Raw genomic sequence first — 18,454 nt, forward strand, 5'->3', positions numbered from 1 at the left:
GACTAGGATGCAGTAGTGCAGCCTCTGAACAGGCAGTTCTGTAGGTGCAGAGTGAGTGGAAGTAAGTATCCAACATAGTTGTGTCATTGGGGTGATTTTCATGCTATTAGAGGGTGGAAGTGCAGTCAACATGTCATCTAAAAATGTCCATGTCCAAATGAGACACTTGAGAAAACAAGTTGCTTTTAACAATCTTAGTCAGTGGTTGTATCTCAGAGCAGAACAATCCTGTAATTTGGTGAAATGTGGGTTAAAGCAAAAGGAAATGTTTGGTTTCTGCGATATCAGCAGACTTATTTCATTCTAAAATTGTGCTTCTGGCAGGAGGTCTCTCCAAGTAGCGTCAAAGCACAGAGTGGGGCAGAAGGGCAGCTCAGGAGAACAAAAGCTTCAAAATGGAAAGTGTGTGTGTTGTCTTAATTGTTTGTTTCCTTGAACGTTAGCAATAATTCTGAATATTTTTTTAAAACAGGTGGCTTCTATTTACAGAGACCCAAGCATTGGAAATTTAATTAATATTGTTATTGTGAAATTGGTCGTGATACATAATGAACAGGTAATGGAAATTATTTTCTTCACCTTCTATTCGATGGTGGCATTTGTAGTGAGTTGTATGATGAATAATTGAAATACCTGCTTTCTGTGTGTTGCTTATTAGGATGGTCCTGCAATATCTTATAATGCCCAGACAACACTGAAAAACTTTTGCCAATGGCAGCAATCCCAGAACCACCCTGAAGGAAGTCACCTTCAACATGATACAGCTGTGCTTGTTACCAGGTATGGTGAATATTCTCAGTAAAACTGTAGCCAGTTGTGTGTCAGAGGCTGTGAGCATGTAATATATGCAGCTTTGGGAAATATTCAGTTTTTGATGTAGGTGTAATGATATTTGCAACTGTGGGAGAAGTGTAACTGTGAGCAGAATTGGGATAATGTGTCCAGCATAGCGGTGGATGACTTTCAGACTTCCAGGACTGTCCATAAGATGAAAAACTCTGACTGTGGTAGGGAGTTGTTCAGACTCTGGATGATGTGGCAAGCCAGCATGAGAAGGTCCATTGGAGGACCAAGCATTGTTTTTGGATATTGTTATTATTGTGCTTGTACCTTAACTCACTGCTGCATTGAAAATTAATGTGTCAGGTCTGTTCTGCTTTCAGACAGGATATTTGTAGAGCGCACGACAAATGTGATACTCTGGGTAAGGAAAAGCTTTTCTTTGTCTTTTAATAACTTTTTTGTAGTGACAATGTTAGTTGTCTGTGCCGAACTGTGGGTGACATTTCTTTTTCTGTCATAAACCTTTTTGTTCTCTTCTAGGTCTGGCGGAGCTGGGCACAGTCTGTGACCCGTACAGGAGCTGTTCAATTAGTGAAGATAATGGACTGAGCACTGCTTTCACAATAGCACATGAACTTGGCCACGTGTATGTTTTATGTAAATATATTTACATTTAAATAGCCCAAGACTTATGCTAGCTAGGGCTTGCCAGCCTGCCTAGGACTTGGTACCTGCTGAGCCTAATTATTTGGGAGGAGATGAATGTAGTCAGGTAGGAGATGTACCGTTGAGGAAAATTAGGCTGTGGTGTGACTCTGGGAGGTGGTGGGGTGCTCTGAAGTCCATCTGAGAGCAGTAAAACCAGCAGACCCACATTTTGGGGAGGGTGAGTGATGGAATACCCCAAGCAGCACATTAGCAGGGAAGGAGAACTAACAAAATGCCTCTTATTACTGCATCTTCTCACATCTACATGCAGATGTCAGCAGCATCTACCCTGGAGCTGTGATGTCTTGGCCAGGTCACTGGGACTAGATGGGTTTTTGGCCAGGGCTGGGATGTGCTGGGTGCCTTTGGGCAAACCAGGGCAATTGCCACAGGCACATCTCACCTGGGCTTTGGGACTGAAGTCTCCTCCAAGAGCCAGTTCTCAGCCTGCCACAGCTTGGCCCACCACCACACATGGTGCTGAAGGAAGGAATTTAGCCAGCGTGTCTGGCAGGTGATGGGGATGTGTTAGTGAGCTTGATCCACCTCCTGAACCATTTCACAAAGGGAAATCTCGTGATGCTGGACATGCCCGAAAGAGATGCTGTCATTCAAGATGCACCTCCTCCAGTGGAGGTGCATCTGTTAACCGATTTTGACTTCTTTTTTAGAGTAGTAGTGAAAAAAATCATCTTAGATCACATAGTCCTTTACCTCCCAGCTACAGCTCAGTCCCAAATCACCTCATGTTTGGTTTGCAGTGGAGATCTGTAGGTGTGGGATGGATGAATACTCAGTAACAAGTCACTCATTGTTTTAAACTCCCTTTTTCTGCACAGAGAGCTGGCTGAGATGGTCTATTTTTAACCACAGCAGTGTTTGTTTAAATAAGATTTCCTGAGAGAAAGTCCCCGAAGGTTTGGCATTCCCCACACCTAACCTGTGGCTAATTCCTTCGCGAGTGCTGCCCCAGAGCTCCTGGAGGGGTTTGTGGCGCTGCCGGGCGGGAAGTGCCTCTTTGCTCTTTTACAGGGAACTGAGTGAAAAGGTGGTTCACCGGAGGTAATCTTAATGGGATATAAACTCTCCAGCCTTCGAACGCAGGATCACACTGGGTCATTTCCCCTTCTCCACTTCAAAAGGCAAAGTGCTTTAAGCCGTTCTGTCTCTGTTAGCGTATTTGCCGCATTCTTCAATATGTCATGTGCTGCAGACTTCGCGTGGGTTTCTGCTGATACTGATGCTTGATGGCATTTTGTAAACCTACCACATAAAGTAGAGAAGCCAAGTCTATCCCCAGCGCAGCCCTATTTAGGCAACAGCATGAAGTATCAGCATGGCCCGAGGTGTTCAGCTGCATTAGAAGACATTTTGCAGCCAGCGTAGGATGCTGGCAACGCACATGAGGGACTTCAGGCACCAGTGGTCAGTGGGCTCAAGTCGTTCATCTCTTTCGGAAGCTTGGCTCTTTGGCTCAATTCCAGAGAACTTTTGCCATTTTTATGAAGGTGGGGCCAGACTCCAACCTGCCTGCGGGATCTCTACTGTCAGCTGAGAAGGAAACGGCAGCTGAAATTGCATCTTACTGCAGGCTCCCTCAAGGACTTGTCTAGCTGAATATCTGCAGCCGTGATTTGGTGACCTTACCAGGGTGCTGCCGAGCTTCTTGCAGACAAATGCTAAGAACCCAGTTTGACCAATGCTTGTTGACGTTTATGAGTATGTGCATATTAATTACTTCTATTCTGTAATATCTGTCAGTAGCGTATCTAGGAAAAATTCTCCCATTTGCTTACATTTAGTTCACACTGTTGCTCTCGCTATGCTAAATACTTGACATTTGCCACTAAACTGACTGTGCTTTTCACTGCTGTGTTTCTCCTAGATTTAACATGCCACACGATGACAATCATAAGTGCAAAGAAGATGGAGGTAAAAATCAACAGCATGTCATGGCACCAACGCTGAACTTCTACACCAATCCCTGGATGTGGTCAAAATGCAGTAGAAAATACATCACTGAATTTCTGGAGTAAGGCCATATATGCATGTTAGGCTGTTATTACAAGTGCGTGCATCCAGTAGGGTTCATAATTTACTCTGAAGTCCTAACGTGCAGCATTTGGAGGAAATCGGAGGGATTTGTATGTGCACATATCCTTTAGGTAGATCAGGAATGCATCTTTGGCATGCAGTCCCTGCCAGTTCAGCCTCGTGATAAGCTGGCAAGGACCAGCCTCTCTATGGGGAAGAATAAGTCTTCCCCCATGGATATTGCTTTTAAGGAATGTGTGTTCTCCTCAAACCTGAAGAGTGAGTTTTCCAAGCCCTGTGGCCAAGATACAGAGCCATATTTTAGGAGGCAGATTGAATCTGCCCGTCTGCTCCACAGGTCAAGATAAGGCTTTGGCACTAGTCCCTGGTGAGAACACTCTTCCAGGAGCCCATAGGTCAGTTTGATGTGCAGTGATCGCCCATTTTGCCCTGATGCCTTCCCATACGTTGTGATGGGGAGCAAAACGAGAGACACGATGGTGTCCTGGCAAATCCGGAAGCTCAATCCCCCAGCTCTTCTGCTAATAAATGTTTTTTCTTTCTAAATATATATTACACCACTGCTTACTCAGCAACTAAATTCAGGTTGTGCATGCTCAGAAACGCTTTTGCCAGGGTGGCTGACTGCGTTGTAGTGGATGGTTGTTACTGCAGCCTGGGCTGATGGGAAAAGGGTAATGCACCCTCCTGTGCTGAAGTCTGCAGTAGCTGCTCTTGTGCTTGTTATAAATAAACATGGCAAACATGGTGCACCTCTGCCCCAAGGCTGGCTCAGGTAAACACCAATGGGTTCTTGTCGCATCACCTCCTGTTTAACACCATTTCTCTGCTTTGTGTTGTAGTACTGGTTATGGGGAATGTTTGCTTGATGAACCTTCATCGAGAACTTACACGTTGCCTCAGCAGCTCCCGGGGCTGATTTATGATGTCAACAAACAATGTGAGTTAATTTTTGGACCTGGATCTCAAGTGTGCCCGTATATGGTAAGTGAAATTCCACACCTTGGTTTTCCTGCTGTTGCCAGGGCAAAATAAGGCCTCTTGGGGTGTGCATGAATGGAAGGCTCACAAGCCATCAAAGTATTGTCAAGCTTATGAGTTATTGATGAATCCTAGGGGTATAATTTCATTGAGGATCATTTATCTGGTAAGACATGTGGCACGTATTTATTTAATGTCTTCATCTTTTCAATAACAAGCAGATGCAGTGTCGGCGACTTTGGTGTATTAACATTGATGGCGCACACAAGGGATGTCGTACCCAACACACACCTTGGGCTGATGGGACAGAATGCGAGCCAGGAAAGGTCTGTAATATCTGATGGTTTGTGCCTCATAGCGATGTTTCCCAGATCTCAGGTTAAGCATATCAGTCAAAATCATCCTGTCCCAATGGCCAGTTATATGGGGCACAGCTTCCGACTGTGAGGGTGGAAGCCCAAAGCAGCTCTGTGTGTTTTAAACCTGGTACACATGGGTCAGCTCTGCACCGGAGAATGTGATTAAAATCAACTGCTTGGCATAGTGTTGTTTAATCAGGTATTCCTTCTGCAGTGCTTATCTTGGTAAATTAATGCCCTTGAGTGAACTTTTGAGCAAAACTTTCACAAAGCTTCACTAGGCTTTTATTAGAAATTTCCTATGTGATGTGAGCAATTAGTGATTTTGTGTAACATAAATTTGTCAACTGGCTTCTCATCTTGACAACTTCCGAGTAAAATATAGAACTCGTTGACATTTTCTGCATGCAACAATTTTGGCAGTAATTCATACAAACTTTCAGTTTCCATGTGCAATGTTAGTTTCAAGCTAGCATTGTGGTTTGTAGAATAAGTATTTAGTTTTTAGTTGTCTAGATCTAGAGAAAAAATAGTTGAGAGGATTTTTCTTTTCTATTTTATTGAGGTACTGAACCTTGTGAAGAAAAATGCTAACTAGTTTTCGTATTGTTTTGTCTGAACAAAAATATTCTCCATCTAAATCTAGTAAAAAAAAGTGTGATGTTATTCTACAAAGTATAGCTTAAAACTTTGCTTTTCTGGCTATTAATGATCAGTAGTTAAAGTTTTCTTTAGAAAGAGTCAACATTCTAATTCATAGTCTTTCAAATGTATTTAATAAAAATATCTGGATGTTATTTTAGATATCATTTTCCATAAAGGCTTGGTAATTAATCCTCTGTTGCATGTATCCGCAAAGTAAATTGTTCAATGACATGTGACTGATTTCCTTCAAGACAATGGGCACAGTCTATCAATTTGCCTTCCTTTCTTAGGGAAAAGCACAGCAAACACATTTGTTTTTCTTGTTGATAATGTGCATTAGAGATGTGGTTGGAAAATCCTATTCCTGTGCTGCTCTTTGAAGCCAGTGCTTCAATATTTAATGTTTTAATGTAAAATGCCCCCTTTTTTGAGACTCTGGATAAAGCTAAGGCATCTGTGGAGTCCCCTTGACTTGAGACCTTCAGCTTCCCTATGAGCTTTGGGTCTACTCACTGCTGGAAGCTCAGAAATAACTATTTTCTTGAAATTGCAAAAATCTGGGCTGCAGTTTTGTTCTCACAGACCTGCTGTTACCCTTGGATATGGCCAGAGTGATGTGCAAACAACTGCAATTGAGCAGATTATCACCTTCTCAGAGTTACCATGTCATCCAAGTGGCAGTGTCCAGCTGCATGGTTCTTAAAGACCATGTGAGCAAAAACATTTCAGTCCACAAATCTAGACAATTTGACAAGTTTAGACAAATTAGACAAGTGTGACCTTGAACTTCTCAGCTGAGAGCAGATGGGCTCTTAAAAAAAGCTAATTCAGTCTGCTAGTGTTCAGGCATTTGAATGTATTCTCACAAAAAGGCTTTACGGAGTAATTCTTCTATCTGTGTGTTGGTCTAATTCAAGCTTAAGGTTTGAATCATGATAAACTCTCTTCTCCTTAGTGTTTATTTGGGCTTGTGAAGTGCTGAGGTGCAAGTCTGAAGTGCTTTTCATAGAAATAAATCACTATTTAGGTACTCTGCTGTGGCCAGGAGCCCCATCAAACTGCTGCATGCTGACTAATGCTTTGCCTCAAGTCTGTGTGTTTAAAGCCTGTGATATATGAGGTGACAGATGGAGAAAATACTGTCCCATTTTTTATGGTCATATATTTGGAAATGAGGGAGCCTGAAGAGCTAAGAAAAATCTAGCTAAAACTACTGGGATGTAGATTTATCCAGACTCTAAATTTATTCTTAAATCAAGGACACTAAAACAACATGGGAGTATTAGTTTATGCATATTTTGCATGTGAGGACAGTGAATTTGATATTGCTAATTCAAGTAGTAAGCCCAGCCCAGAGTCTGACCTTTGCTGGGTGAGCACCAGTCGTCTTCTCAGGGTTTCACAGCACCAGCGCATTGTTGGGTGGAAATAAATCACTGGAAGAAAATAAAGAGGGTCGTAAACTTGGGCCTCTGTCTCTTGTGGTTTTCAGGGTTGTTTAAAGAATGGTAAAAGAAGAGTAGATGAATAGTAATCATTTCTGTCTCCTGCCGTATGGCAGCAGGTAGCGTATATGTTATGCATGCGTGAAGCTTCGCAGCACTTGTCTGCCCCCTGCTAATCTATTCAGCTAAAGTCAGCACAAGGATGAAAGCTGGATTTGGTGAATTGTCTGGGACTCCAGTGGCAAGACAAAGAAAAGGAAAGCCTGTTGTAGTGTCTCCTGTTCCTGCCATTGCTCTCCTGCTCAACTGTGTGTCTAAGTTATTTTGAACTTGCTACAGACAAAAACTCTTTTATTCTCTTCGTTCTCTGATCTGTAAGCTCGTAGGAAAGAGAACCCTGGCAGGCTTTTTAGTTTTTCTGTTGTAACTCAACATAGAAATTATTTTTAAAATACAAAAGGCATGAAGGTTGCACAGCCAGACTATTCACAGTGTGGTTCCAAGAAACACCATTGCATTTCCATAAGATAATCTTGCTGTTTATTTAAAACAGCTGCTCCTTTTTTTTTTTTTTCTCCCCTTTTGATTTACCATCCACTCCAAACCCTCAATTTTTAATAAAATCAAGAGGATGTAGGTGATTTCCTGGTTAATTCTCAACCATTGGACGGGAGACATATAGGTCATGTCACGCTCTGTTAGCTGTGTACATTCACTAGTTAGCTATTCCGTCGTCTTCTCTGGGTCAGTGATGCCAAGCATGACTGTGGTTATATATTTAGCTGTGAGCATCAACATTGCTGTGAGAAGTTCTCTGCTGGGACAGCACTGCTGAATTGGTGTTGTGTATTTTTTGTACGTTGATGATGCTATTGGACCTCTTTGTCCCTGGTACAGGGCTGGCATAGGGGTCTCCATCCTACAGTTTTTCAACCCTCTAAATGCCAGGAGGAGTTGTGCATTGGAAGGGCTTGTCCTGCAGCAAAGAAGCAGGCATTTCAGCTTATTTTATTCCTGTCCTTTACTGTAGCAGAATTTTTTTCAGCCAGTTTCTATATGGGGAATGAAATCTTCAGATGACAGCAAATCCAAGGCACATTGCAGCCTTGAGACCATGTTCATCTCTGACCAAACACCACATTTAGGGCCCAAGCTATGAGTTGTTTGGCTGTCCTGCAAACCACGTCCAAAGGCCAATGCACCTGAGATCAGCTTTCTTCATCAGCAAAGCAATGGGCCAAACTGGCCATCATGGGCTAAAGGTGTTAAATGTGCTGCAGAGCCAGTGTCCTGTGGCCTGGATGCTCAACCCCCTTGATTTTGATACCTTTTGATACTTTGTTTTTGCTCTGTTTTCCTAGACAGCTTTCTCTAAGGTGATTCATAAGGGTGTCTAAAAATGGGGATGAGCTTATGGAATGTCTTGTTCTGGCATTAGTGAAAGGGCTGGAAAAACACAGCACATTGGTAAATTTGACCATGTTGCCGTAAAGATTGTCAGGTGTTTCCATTCCTGAACAGCATCAGGTGCAGAGAAATATTGGAAGTGAATATTTTAATGATGCACTATATGTTTTATTCTTTGAGTCTGTAACCTCTTCTAATCTGTGAGCAATCAGCAATGTTTGGGCTTCATATAATTGCAAAGATTTGGGCATCTGCCAGCAGATGAACATGACTCTGGGTTTAAATCTGCTTTAGCAAGCACTGTTCAGTGGGTGGGAAACCCTGCTCTGATGGGTCTTGGGAACACTTTTCCATCCGCTCTGGTGGGACCAGAAGCTGACTCTCCCCTAGATCTCACCTCTCCAGAAGTCTCTGTAGTCAGACTAGCAAACATAACCCAAAGGGACACAATTTATACTGTAGAAATGAGGGACAGGGACTTGCTAAGATAATTAAAACCAGTTTTCCAAACAAAAGAAAACAAGAGTTATAGCTGGAAAACACAACACGTGCCAGGCTTTGGCAAGTCCCATGTTATGACTGAGTGAAGAAAAATTCTTTGCATTGAGGAATTTTTTCTATTTTATTTGCCCTTTAGATTTGGAAGCTTCCTTTCCCTCTTCTGTCCTGGGGCTTTGCACAGCTGTGCGGAGGTTTGAGTTTTCCCTGTTGTTTTTCCTACTCTCTGTCTGTCTCCTCCCCTGACATGGTGCGGTTCCTGCTGCTCTCCAGGAATTCAGATAAGCGGCTTTTTGAAAAGCCAGTGCTGCGAGCTGAGCATTGCCATGCTGCTCGGCACCAGTAAACAGGGAATATTTGAGGACAACAGCAACCGCCAGTCTTCTTCCCATAAATCACTCCACTGGTCTCTGCAGCTTGTCTTCTCTTCTTCATTTAAGGCTGCAGTGAGAAAAAAATATGGGTGCAACAGACAAAACTAAAGAAGTTAAATTTTATTTGATTGCAAAATCTTTGCTACATTTTGTGAGTGGTTGAGAAATAAGTAAGCCTGAGCCTTGGCATCCAGGGTGGTAATGAAAAGCAACTCAAGCTCACCTTTCCTGTCTCTCTCCTCTGCGCACAGCACTGCCGGTTTGGGATGTGCGTACCCAAAGAGCGAGAGGCGCCGGTGACAGATGGAGCGTGGGGGACCTGGAGCCCTTTTGGGACCTGCTCGAGAACCTGCGGCGGCGGCATAAAGACGGCGATACGAGAGTGCAACAGGCCCGAGTAAGTGCACGGAGGGGAAGCACTGGTGGAGGAAATGGGGAAAAGTAGCTGGGTTACCCAAATGGGTTGAAGTACCCTTCAGCTCTTCCCAGCCTGTGTGTCACCCCAGGGGCTGGTGGCTTTGCCTGGCATGGATCATCATGGGGACCCAGGCATAGCTGGTCACAGGTTTTGTTTGTGGGAAAAGTGCACTAAAAAGGGATCTGTTCAATGCAGAGAGAAGAAAAAAGCGAATATCTGTGCAGGTTTATTGCCTCTTGTTTTCCTGGAGAGGCACAGCTGGGGTCTCACTCCTAAAGAGATTCTTCTTCTTCCAAACCTGTGGATCAGAAAGGACCAAGAATGGAAGGAGTCATGGTTTTATCTATTTTTCACCATTTTACCCATGCTTTGGCTGCTTTTGCAGCTGTTCCTACAGGCCAGATCCTTTAGACAGTTTTCTGCCATTTTATTCCTGCTTTGGCTGGCTTTGCAGCTGATCCTTTATACAGTTACACATCAGCTGGCGCAGACTAGCCAAACCTCAGCAGAAATCTGTGCCCCATTAAAAAGTGGCACTCAAGAATGTTTGCCATCAGCCTGGAATGCAAAATTCTACACCCTTTGAAATGGCAGGGAATTTTGCCGTGGGCTTCAAGGAGATAATTGTGTGGCTGGTGAAATATTAACAATAGCTTGAGCAACTGGTATGAAAACAGGCTGCTTACATAAATTGTGAACTGTGCTGGTTTCTGTTTAACCACCTCCTTTCAGCCCATGAGAGCAAGAAGGGGTGCGCAGGAGGCTCTCCAGACTCTCATTTGGTACTGAGACAGGGAGAGGAGTGAGGGGTCTGTGAAGCTGGTTGGACCAAGGACTCTTAAAAAGATGAAGCAGGCTTATTGCCAAGGAAATGGCCATTAGTGATGTACCAGTGACAGTTTCATCACTGCTAATGGGAGAAGGGAGAGCTCGTACCTGCGGCATGTGAAGTGACAGGAGAGGCTGCTCAGCACAGCTGGGCAGGTGTCAAAAGAGAAGAGTTGAAGGGAGTAGGATTCCAGTATGTCAATTAAGAGGATGCTGAGAAACACACAAGAACAAAGGAGTTCTCATCTCACCATGCTGAGTCAGCACATACTATATGGTCTTCCAGTAGCCATGGAGACACAAAACCAAAATATTTTTCCACATGCAAAAATAGCTGTGCTGCCGAACCTTTGGATCCTGTCAGTAAGAAGTATTCCCATCTTCTGGAGAGGCATCTGTTTGGACTGATAGCTTTTTATGATAGAAAATCTACTTTATCCTGAGGGCTAGCCAAGGGATTTTAAATTCCATCTTCACTTATAGCTTGCGTTTTGTATCTGGGTGTTTTGTGAGGCTCGTTGCCTTGGCTGGGGTTTGCAAAAGCACCTAAAGACGTTAGGTACCAAGCTGCCTGTGAAATCCTCTATTCTTATCATTATTAGTGGTTATTTTTTAGGCCCCCCTTCAAGAGCTGTGTAGCTGGCACTGGCCTCTTCTCTAAACCCTCATGAAGTCTCTGTGGCAAACTGTCTGTCCTGGTACTGTCCACAGAGCTTTACCCCAACTCTCTTGTATTGTCCCTGTGATTTGACATTGTAGCATGGGCTCCCACCATCTATGTTCCTGTTATTGTGAGGCTGCTGACATGATGCAAATGGCTGAGACACTGCTGGGTACTCTCCTGCCTCTCTCACTTTTCAAAATGCTCCAAAAAAATACAAAATAGGTCCAGTGTCTGTTTCTCCTGTTTTGTAGCAGGCAGGAAAACCAACTGAGGTACATTGAGTAAGGTCTGAAATAGTTTTCAGTCAGTCTTTTATATTCTAAGATGGTTTAGATTTTTAAAGCTCTTTCTGTGCATGAGGATCTGGGGAAGGTATCTTGCATGCCAGTAAAATAGTGTTAAATCTAGCCATGGTACAGAAAATAAGGCTACAGCTCCTGCCTCTCTTTGTACTGTGCTCTGACACCTACATGGACGAGTATCTTGCAAGGCTGTAAGAAGTGCTGTAAACCTCTGAAACAGCAGCAGACTATGTTTTGACATACACTGAAAGAATGTATTAGCTAACCAGATCAGAACCTTCCCACCAAGGTTGCCCACTTGGGAATTCAAGGCTGGCTGGTACAGACAAAGCCCCCAGCTGCGGCACGTCACATAGCGGGTCTGTGGTGCAAGCGCTGGTTTTCAAAGCAAGGCATAGCTTCAGAATTATGGGAAAAAGGCATATTTCATAAGAAGGCAATACCAGGAGCCCTGTTTCCAGGAATGGCTTTCTGTTTGGGGTGGTGTTATCTCTGGATGCGAGTCAGATCACGTCTGCATTTTAGTCCATCACAAAAGTATCCACCTGTGCCAAAAGCTGTCTGAGCTTGACATGTAAACACACCTATAGATAACTGTGCTGGCTGCCAGGAGCCAGCACATGTACCAGTTCCCAGTCCCAGGGTTTCTCAGGATGCCATGAAGGAGATCTCAAACTGATCTGCGCACACCAGGGCTTCACAGATTTTTCTGCAGCCGCTGCGTGAGCACAGTCGCGTAGGCAGATTTGCAGATGAACACGTGTACCCTGTGGTTGGTCTCCAGGGTCCTTTCATTGTTGCAGCCTGAGTATCCCCAGTCATAGCAGCATGGGCCTGAGCACAGGCAGAGCATCCCCAAAACCAGCGTATCTCCATCAGGTGCCTGTACCCGGTGCTCCTGGACCACTGAGAGCTGGGCACTGCCTTAAGGTCTGCAAGCAAAAACGTTCATGCTCAGTAATTGCAGGTGATGCATTAAGCTTCGTATATCGAAAATGTGTTGAGGTGGGAGCAGGGATCATAGCCCGCTGCTCCCCAGGCCTGTCTGCTGTGTCCTGGGAGTTTCTGACATGCTGGGAGGACCGCAGCGATGCCGGGGTGCGCGCAGGTGCTCGTAGGGGGAATTATGCTGGATTGAAAGCAGGTCCACACTGGCAGTTAGTTGATCAAACAGATGATTCAGAGAGAAGGGAAATCAAGAGAGAACAAGGAGGTTTCTATGCATGCACTACATTCCCTTCTATCTCTGCAGTGCATCACTGATGATTATCCATAAAAATATTGTGTAGTGTGAAGAATCTGGTATTTCTTTGTGTTGTCGAAAATCGATCTTATATGAGGCTGACTTATTTTCAAGGGTCAGCTCTTTCTGTTTACTCAAGCTCTGTGAAAAGCAATGCTGGTTTAAAACCACCTTAAAACTTTCAGGGTGGTTTGAGGTTGGTTTTAAACGTCAGAATTGTGAGTGTGCTTCAGCCCTGAATGCTGGCTGCAGGGAGGTTTACTGCCGCAGTTACGAAGCTGACAGTTTGCAGCATGATGTCAAGTTTCAGCATCCTTCAGTTTGTGGTGGTGTGTCGCTGTGTTCGATGTTTTCTCAATCTTTCAGGTCATGTCTAGAGAAAAGGAAGTTATACAGTAGTTTGGAATCTCTGGATTTTGTTAGACCTACTCTTAAAAAAAAAAAAGCTCCTGCATTTTCTTCTTAACTAACTTAATATTTCGAAGTCTTATTTTAATTAAATTGATTTATATTGGAAGCAATGTGATAAAAATGTGGTAATTGCAATTTTTTTAATGAAATACCCTGCTAGAGGTTTGCATAATTTAAAGCCTTTGTCAAACCGCAACAGTCCTGCTGTGGTGTAAATGCTTTTGAAGCAAAAATGAGGAATCCAGTTAATTCCCCCATGAATGATTTGGACTCACAGAGGTCTGGAGTGTGCTGCTGCCACAGCTAAGAGGTTTCCCCAGGGTCGAGATGTCCCTTTGTAGCTGGAGGTAGATAATGATAATGTGCCTTCATAGGAATAGTCTGTGGGAAGGGCCCCGGTGGTGGGAAACCCCCAGAAATCACCATGATGGCTGGGAGGCAGGAGGGGTGTTGGATGCACCCACAGGGGCTGCAGCACTGAGTTAGCTCTGGAGCAGTCCCAAGCATGCTCAGTTCAATTAAATCAAGTTGTTTGCCAGTCCAAGGTGGAGAATAGACTAAATTGGTAAAAACCAGGTTTAAACTTTGCTCCACTAGGAATTAGTGTGAAATTGTTCTGTAAACTGATATCTTTAGTGAGTGCTATGCAGTTGGTTGTGACTTTTAGCCCTGTTACTTGCTTAACTGCAAGCACCAGAAACCTTTGCAAGTGATGCATGTTTAGTTTCCAGATGGTATGTAAGAATCATAGAACACTTTGAGTTAGAAGGGACATTCGAAGCTCATCTAGTCTAACCCCCCTGCCATGAGCAGGAATATCTTCACCCAGCTCAGGTTGCTCAGAGCCCCATCCAGCCTGTCCTGGGATGTCTCCAGGGATGGAACATCCTGCACCTCTCTGGGCAACCTGGGCCAGTGTTTCACCACCCTATTGTAAAAAATTTCTTCCTCATGTCTCACAATCGCAGCAGGTAGAGCCGGTGTTACCAGCTACAGCTCCGAGTCATGCCTAAAGACAAACCATACTCCTCAGCATTTAGGATGGGACTTGAGGGATCTGTACCATGGCAGCGTGTATCTCAGCAAGGAGAGGATGCTGGCAGGAGAAATCCCATGTGTGTAGCTGGCGGTGCTCTGCATCTCGCCCTCAGACTCGTGCCAAACCTGTGAGCATCTCTAGCTTGGTGCTAGCGCGGTGGTGGGAAGTCCACCTGCCCTTTTCTATTTTCAGGTAGCCTTTAGGCAAGGGCAGGCCCCTCTGGGTGCCTCTGTCTCCTAATTTATTTAAGAGGACCCCTGCTACTTGAGTCACAAATAGTTTTCAAACGTCAGAGTGAAGAATTACTTGTGGGGGAACAAGTGCTCCTTGTCTTCATAAGCTTGTTGATGTTCCTGTACTTCAAAGGATGCTAAAAAATTGTGATAAGGTGTAGGAGTTTGTTGACTTGCTGTGTGTAGAGACCCTCATACATATGCAAGGGGTTTCTGTCTCTGTTATGGTAGAAGATGCTGACTGCATGCAATGTGGAGAGCCTACAGTGGGCATCTCCATGCTAGGGGCAGGGGTGCTTCCCGTTTATCACTCATTAATTTGCATTTTGAAAGGTCTTTCTGTGTGCAAATTGGCTTTCTTCCTGAGGAGGCTCAATGGGAAGATGCATTCTGCCAGTATCCCGGAGGCACTGACAGCTGTTTGGTCCCGGGGCAAGGCAGAACTGATCCTGAAAAAAGCCCTAAAAGGCAGGAGATGTGGGTGCCAGGACTTCAGCGCCCAGTGCATTGCTCTTCTGATCTTTACTTCTTGCTAGCACAGGCACTTATTTTGTTCAGGGGTTGGGTAGAAGATGCAGGTTTGGTGGTTATTTTGCAGCAGCAGCTGGAGCTGGGCACACATGTTGAGCTTCAAGGGTCACTGTGTGCTTCTGTGGCATCAGGGAAAAACAAAGCTGGATGGTAGGGCAGTTTTTATTATGCATATTAATGGTGGTAGCTTGTAGTAGCCTCCACCATGCCCTCTCAATTTCATTTGAGGTTTCACAAGAGAGCGTCAGAGATGGTGGGGTTTTCTTGGAACATTTAAAGCATAGTGCACCCTTTTAAGTTTTATTGTTATAATTCATTATATGCATAGAAGTCTGCACAGAGATGGGCATATGAAACCTTACCCTAGTTCCTAGAAGAACTGAACAGACAGTAGATAAGATAGCTTATATCCCAAGGGTACTTTCCTCACAGTGTTACCATAGCTGAAAAGGAATCCTTACCAGAAAGGTGCCTTCTGCTGGGTCATTCCCACGCCGCTGCTGACAGTGGCTGCAGGAGGAAAGGCTTTTTGGGTCCCTGAAGTGAGCTGTTGCCTGGCAAAGGCTCCATCTACATACGAGGACAAAAATAGTTTTATGACTCCAGCCCTGAATCTGAGAGTTGGGAAATTCAAAATGACAGTTTCTCCTAGGCTTATGTGCTGTTTTTTATGTGGCTTGGATGATATTGCTTTCCCCAGTTTATACCAGAGCCATCCTACTATAAAATGGGGGTAAAGTATTTATTGGCCATCTTTGGTGCTTTCTGGAATATGTGGAGATAAAATTGGTAATGCTAGACACTTTAAAACACTTCTACCATTTTGGACTACAAATCCTGAAGGACTAAACACTGCCTGGCCTTTCAGCCTCCACAGGGAAGCCCTTTCTCCTTTCTGACATGGTGTTTGGTTATTTGCAACCCAGTAGATCAGAGGCAAACCCTCAGCTGCTGAATCCATAGGATTGCTCGAGTTCTGGAGGGATGGTCCCATACAGGATCCCACAGTGTGAAACTAAATCCCCAGTTAAGGAGGAAAATGTGTTTCCTTTCTGGTTTTTCTCACTACTGCTGCATTCATAAGAGAGCAAATATTCCCTTTTTCATCTTCTTTTACCATTGTAAATATGGTCTTTTTTATTAGACACCTGCATAAGCTTTCCTGCTGTCAGCCTGCGATATTAAATACATGGCCCACAAAATGGTGCTGCAAATCCTGACTGTGCTGAACAGGCTGCAAAACTACGATTGAGTCTTGTTTCTGCAGGCCTAAAAACGGTGGGAAATACTGCGTGGGTCGTCGCATGAAGTTTAAATCCTGCAACACCGAACCATGCTCAAAGCTGAAGAAGGATTTCCGGGACGAGCAGTGTGCCGACTTTGATGGGAAGCACTTTAACATCAACGGGCTGCCCACGAACGTGCGCTGGGTTCCCAAATACAGCGGCAGTAAGTGGCCGGGGAAGGGAGATGCGGATTGCTGTGTCAGGCTGATGGCATTCGGATAACATGCTTCTGGTTTTCCTCCCTCCCATCCCTAGTCCTGATGAAGGATCGGTGCAAGTTGTTCTGCCGAGTGGCGGGAAATACAGCATATTACCAGCTGCGGGATCGTGTCATCGATGGGACGCCCTGTGGCCCTGACACAAATGACATCTGCGTGCAGGGCCTTTGCCGGGTAAGTATTTTCCCTTCTCTTTAGCCAGGGTGGTTGCACTTTTTTGTGGCAGGCTGGTGCTTCTGCACCTTGCTCTAGCCGGTCATTGCTGTGCCCTCTTCACTTGGGGCTGCCGGAGAATCTGCAGACTCTGCCAACCACGGCTGATCTGAAGCTCATGGCAACCTCCAGATTTGCACAAGAGCCATGCGTGGAAGATGTCTGTATGTCCGTCCTTCGTTACTGAGAGCTGTGGAGGTCTGAGCCTGAATGCACACAGTGTTTCCTTCAGTCAGACCTTGGAGGACTCTACATTTCCATTCACAATTATTTTTCATTCTTTTTGCTGTGGGAACAACCAATGCAAGAAGTTTTCTTTAGTGAAGGCATTGCCTGGTGCAAATGGCAGTTCTGATTCTCACGTTGTAAAAAAGCCTTTTGTTTGAAAATGGTGTGGGATGGCCACACTTTAAATCAGTGGAAAAAATGTGGGGAAGCAAAACAATTTGTCTCACGGAAGTCTTTTGCATACAAAGCTTTTGTGTGCCTTAATTGGAAGGTTTGTAAATGCTGCTCTAGTCTGTATTTGCTCAATCTATTTTTTTCAATTTTTCTCTTAAAGCAAGCTGGATGTGATCATGTGCTGAATTCAAAAGCAAGAAGAGATAAATGTGGTGTTTGTGGTGGGGATAATTCTTCATGCAAAACTGTTGCAGGCACATTTAACACGGTGCATTATGGTAAGAATCTGTTGCTAAAAACTTTATAGTGAAAAATGCAGGTCTATAAAGACCATTACCACACTTAATCTTCAAAAACACTGATGTAAAATGCAAAATCCTTCTAGCTATAACATATTCCATTTTATAACTATTTACGCTACCTCTAAATGAAAAGTATCAGCTTGTGTAACATGAAGTAATTTTGATCATTTCCTTTTTGCCTGTAAAAAGCAAATGAAATGCCTGCGTAATAGCCTTGACTTTCTGTTAAATCTTTTCTAGGCTATAACATTGTGGTCCGTATCCCAGCTGGTGCAACTAATATTGATGTGCGTCAGCACAGTTACTCAGGGAAACCAGAGGATGACAACTACCTGGGTGAGTTACAGTCCTTGTTTAAGTCTAGAAATCTGCTTTATTGTCTGGTTGTGGCGATATCCACTGGCTGCTCTCTGTTAGGGAGGATGAAGAATTCACTTAAGGGAGATGTTTTCTTGTTGAGACTTGATCTCATATATCTACCAAACATGCAGCCTTATCTTGTTCCTTCTTTTTTTCATGCCATCCTTGATGCAAAGTTTGGGAGGTTCACAGACTCTAAGAAATATCCCCTTAGAGTGTCTCTGGGGCTGGGAAGGACTCTTGAGCCTGTGCTTTGGGTGGGAACTGAGGCATTAAGCTGGGATCCAAACAGACTTCTGAGTTCTGCTGGAGTCTTCTCATCGCAACTTAACACGACTCTACACTCACTGTGCCTTAGCTGGAGAGTAAATGTGCCATAGCCTGCAAGATGTGTGTACAAACAAATTCAAAGAGAAATTGTTTTCTATTCTCCTGAGAATAATAATTCTGATTTCACTTCGACTGAGCCCTTCTTGTCCCTGCCTGACAGTGATATGTAACTGTAATGAAATATCCTGCACCAAAGATGTTTGTTTGATTTAAAGCTAACAATAACTTGGCCTTTGACTGTTGGACATTCATGGTAGCTGTTTTCTGTAATCTGTGGGTATCTCTCTGGGGATAGATTAAAATGCTTCTGGTGCTGTCTTAGACCAGTCTGCGGCATGCACATATGCTTTTAACACAGCCATGTGTCTCTTTACCATGCTGATCAGTGGTTCACCCCATAGAAAATTCTGTTTGGGTTC

At 44.1% G+C, this 18,454-nt stretch overlaps 1 protein-coding gene across 7 annotated transcripts in view; it reads left to right on the forward strand.

The window, feature by feature from the left end:
• ADAMTS9 (ADAM metallopeptidase with thrombospondin type 1 motif 9) overlaps positions 1-18,454 on the forward strand; it is an 84,340-nt gene that overhangs the window by 15,671 nt on the left and 50,215 nt on the right. For 6 of the 7 annotated variants that reach the window (XR_010475109.1, XM_065075524.1, XM_065075522.1 and 3 more), the window contains 12 exons: positions 473-556; positions 659-780; positions 1,164-1,204; positions 1,324-1,429; positions 3,377-3,523; positions 4,389-4,530; positions 4,746-4,853; positions 9,507-9,652; positions 16,192-16,373; positions 16,466-16,602; positions 17,204-17,321; positions 17,586-17,681. Coding sequence is in view for 6 of the 7 variants with exons in the window: in XM_065075524.1 (XP_064931596.1) it covers positions 473-556; positions 659-780; positions 1,164-1,204; positions 1,324-1,429; positions 3,377-3,523; positions 4,389-4,530; positions 4,746-4,853; positions 9,507-9,652; positions 16,192-16,373; positions 16,466-16,602; positions 17,204-17,321; positions 17,586-17,681 (1,429 nt within the window). In the remaining variant the exon portion in view is untranslated. The remainder of the gene's footprint in view (positions 1-472; positions 557-658; positions 781-1,163; positions 1,205-1,323; positions 1,430-3,376; positions 3,524-4,388; positions 4,531-4,745; positions 4,854-9,506; positions 9,653-16,191; positions 16,374-16,465; positions 16,603-17,203; positions 17,322-17,585; positions 17,682-18,454) is intronic. The other variant, XM_065075523.1, reaches the window with a different exon arrangement.

This window comes from Columba livia, chromosome 10, assembly GCF_036013475.1.
Source record: "Columba livia isolate bColLiv1 breed racing homer chromosome 10, bColLiv1.pat.W.v2, whole genome shotgun sequence".
Taxonomy (NCBI): domain Eukaryota; kingdom Metazoa; phylum Chordata; class Aves; order Columbiformes; family Columbidae; genus Columba; species Columba livia.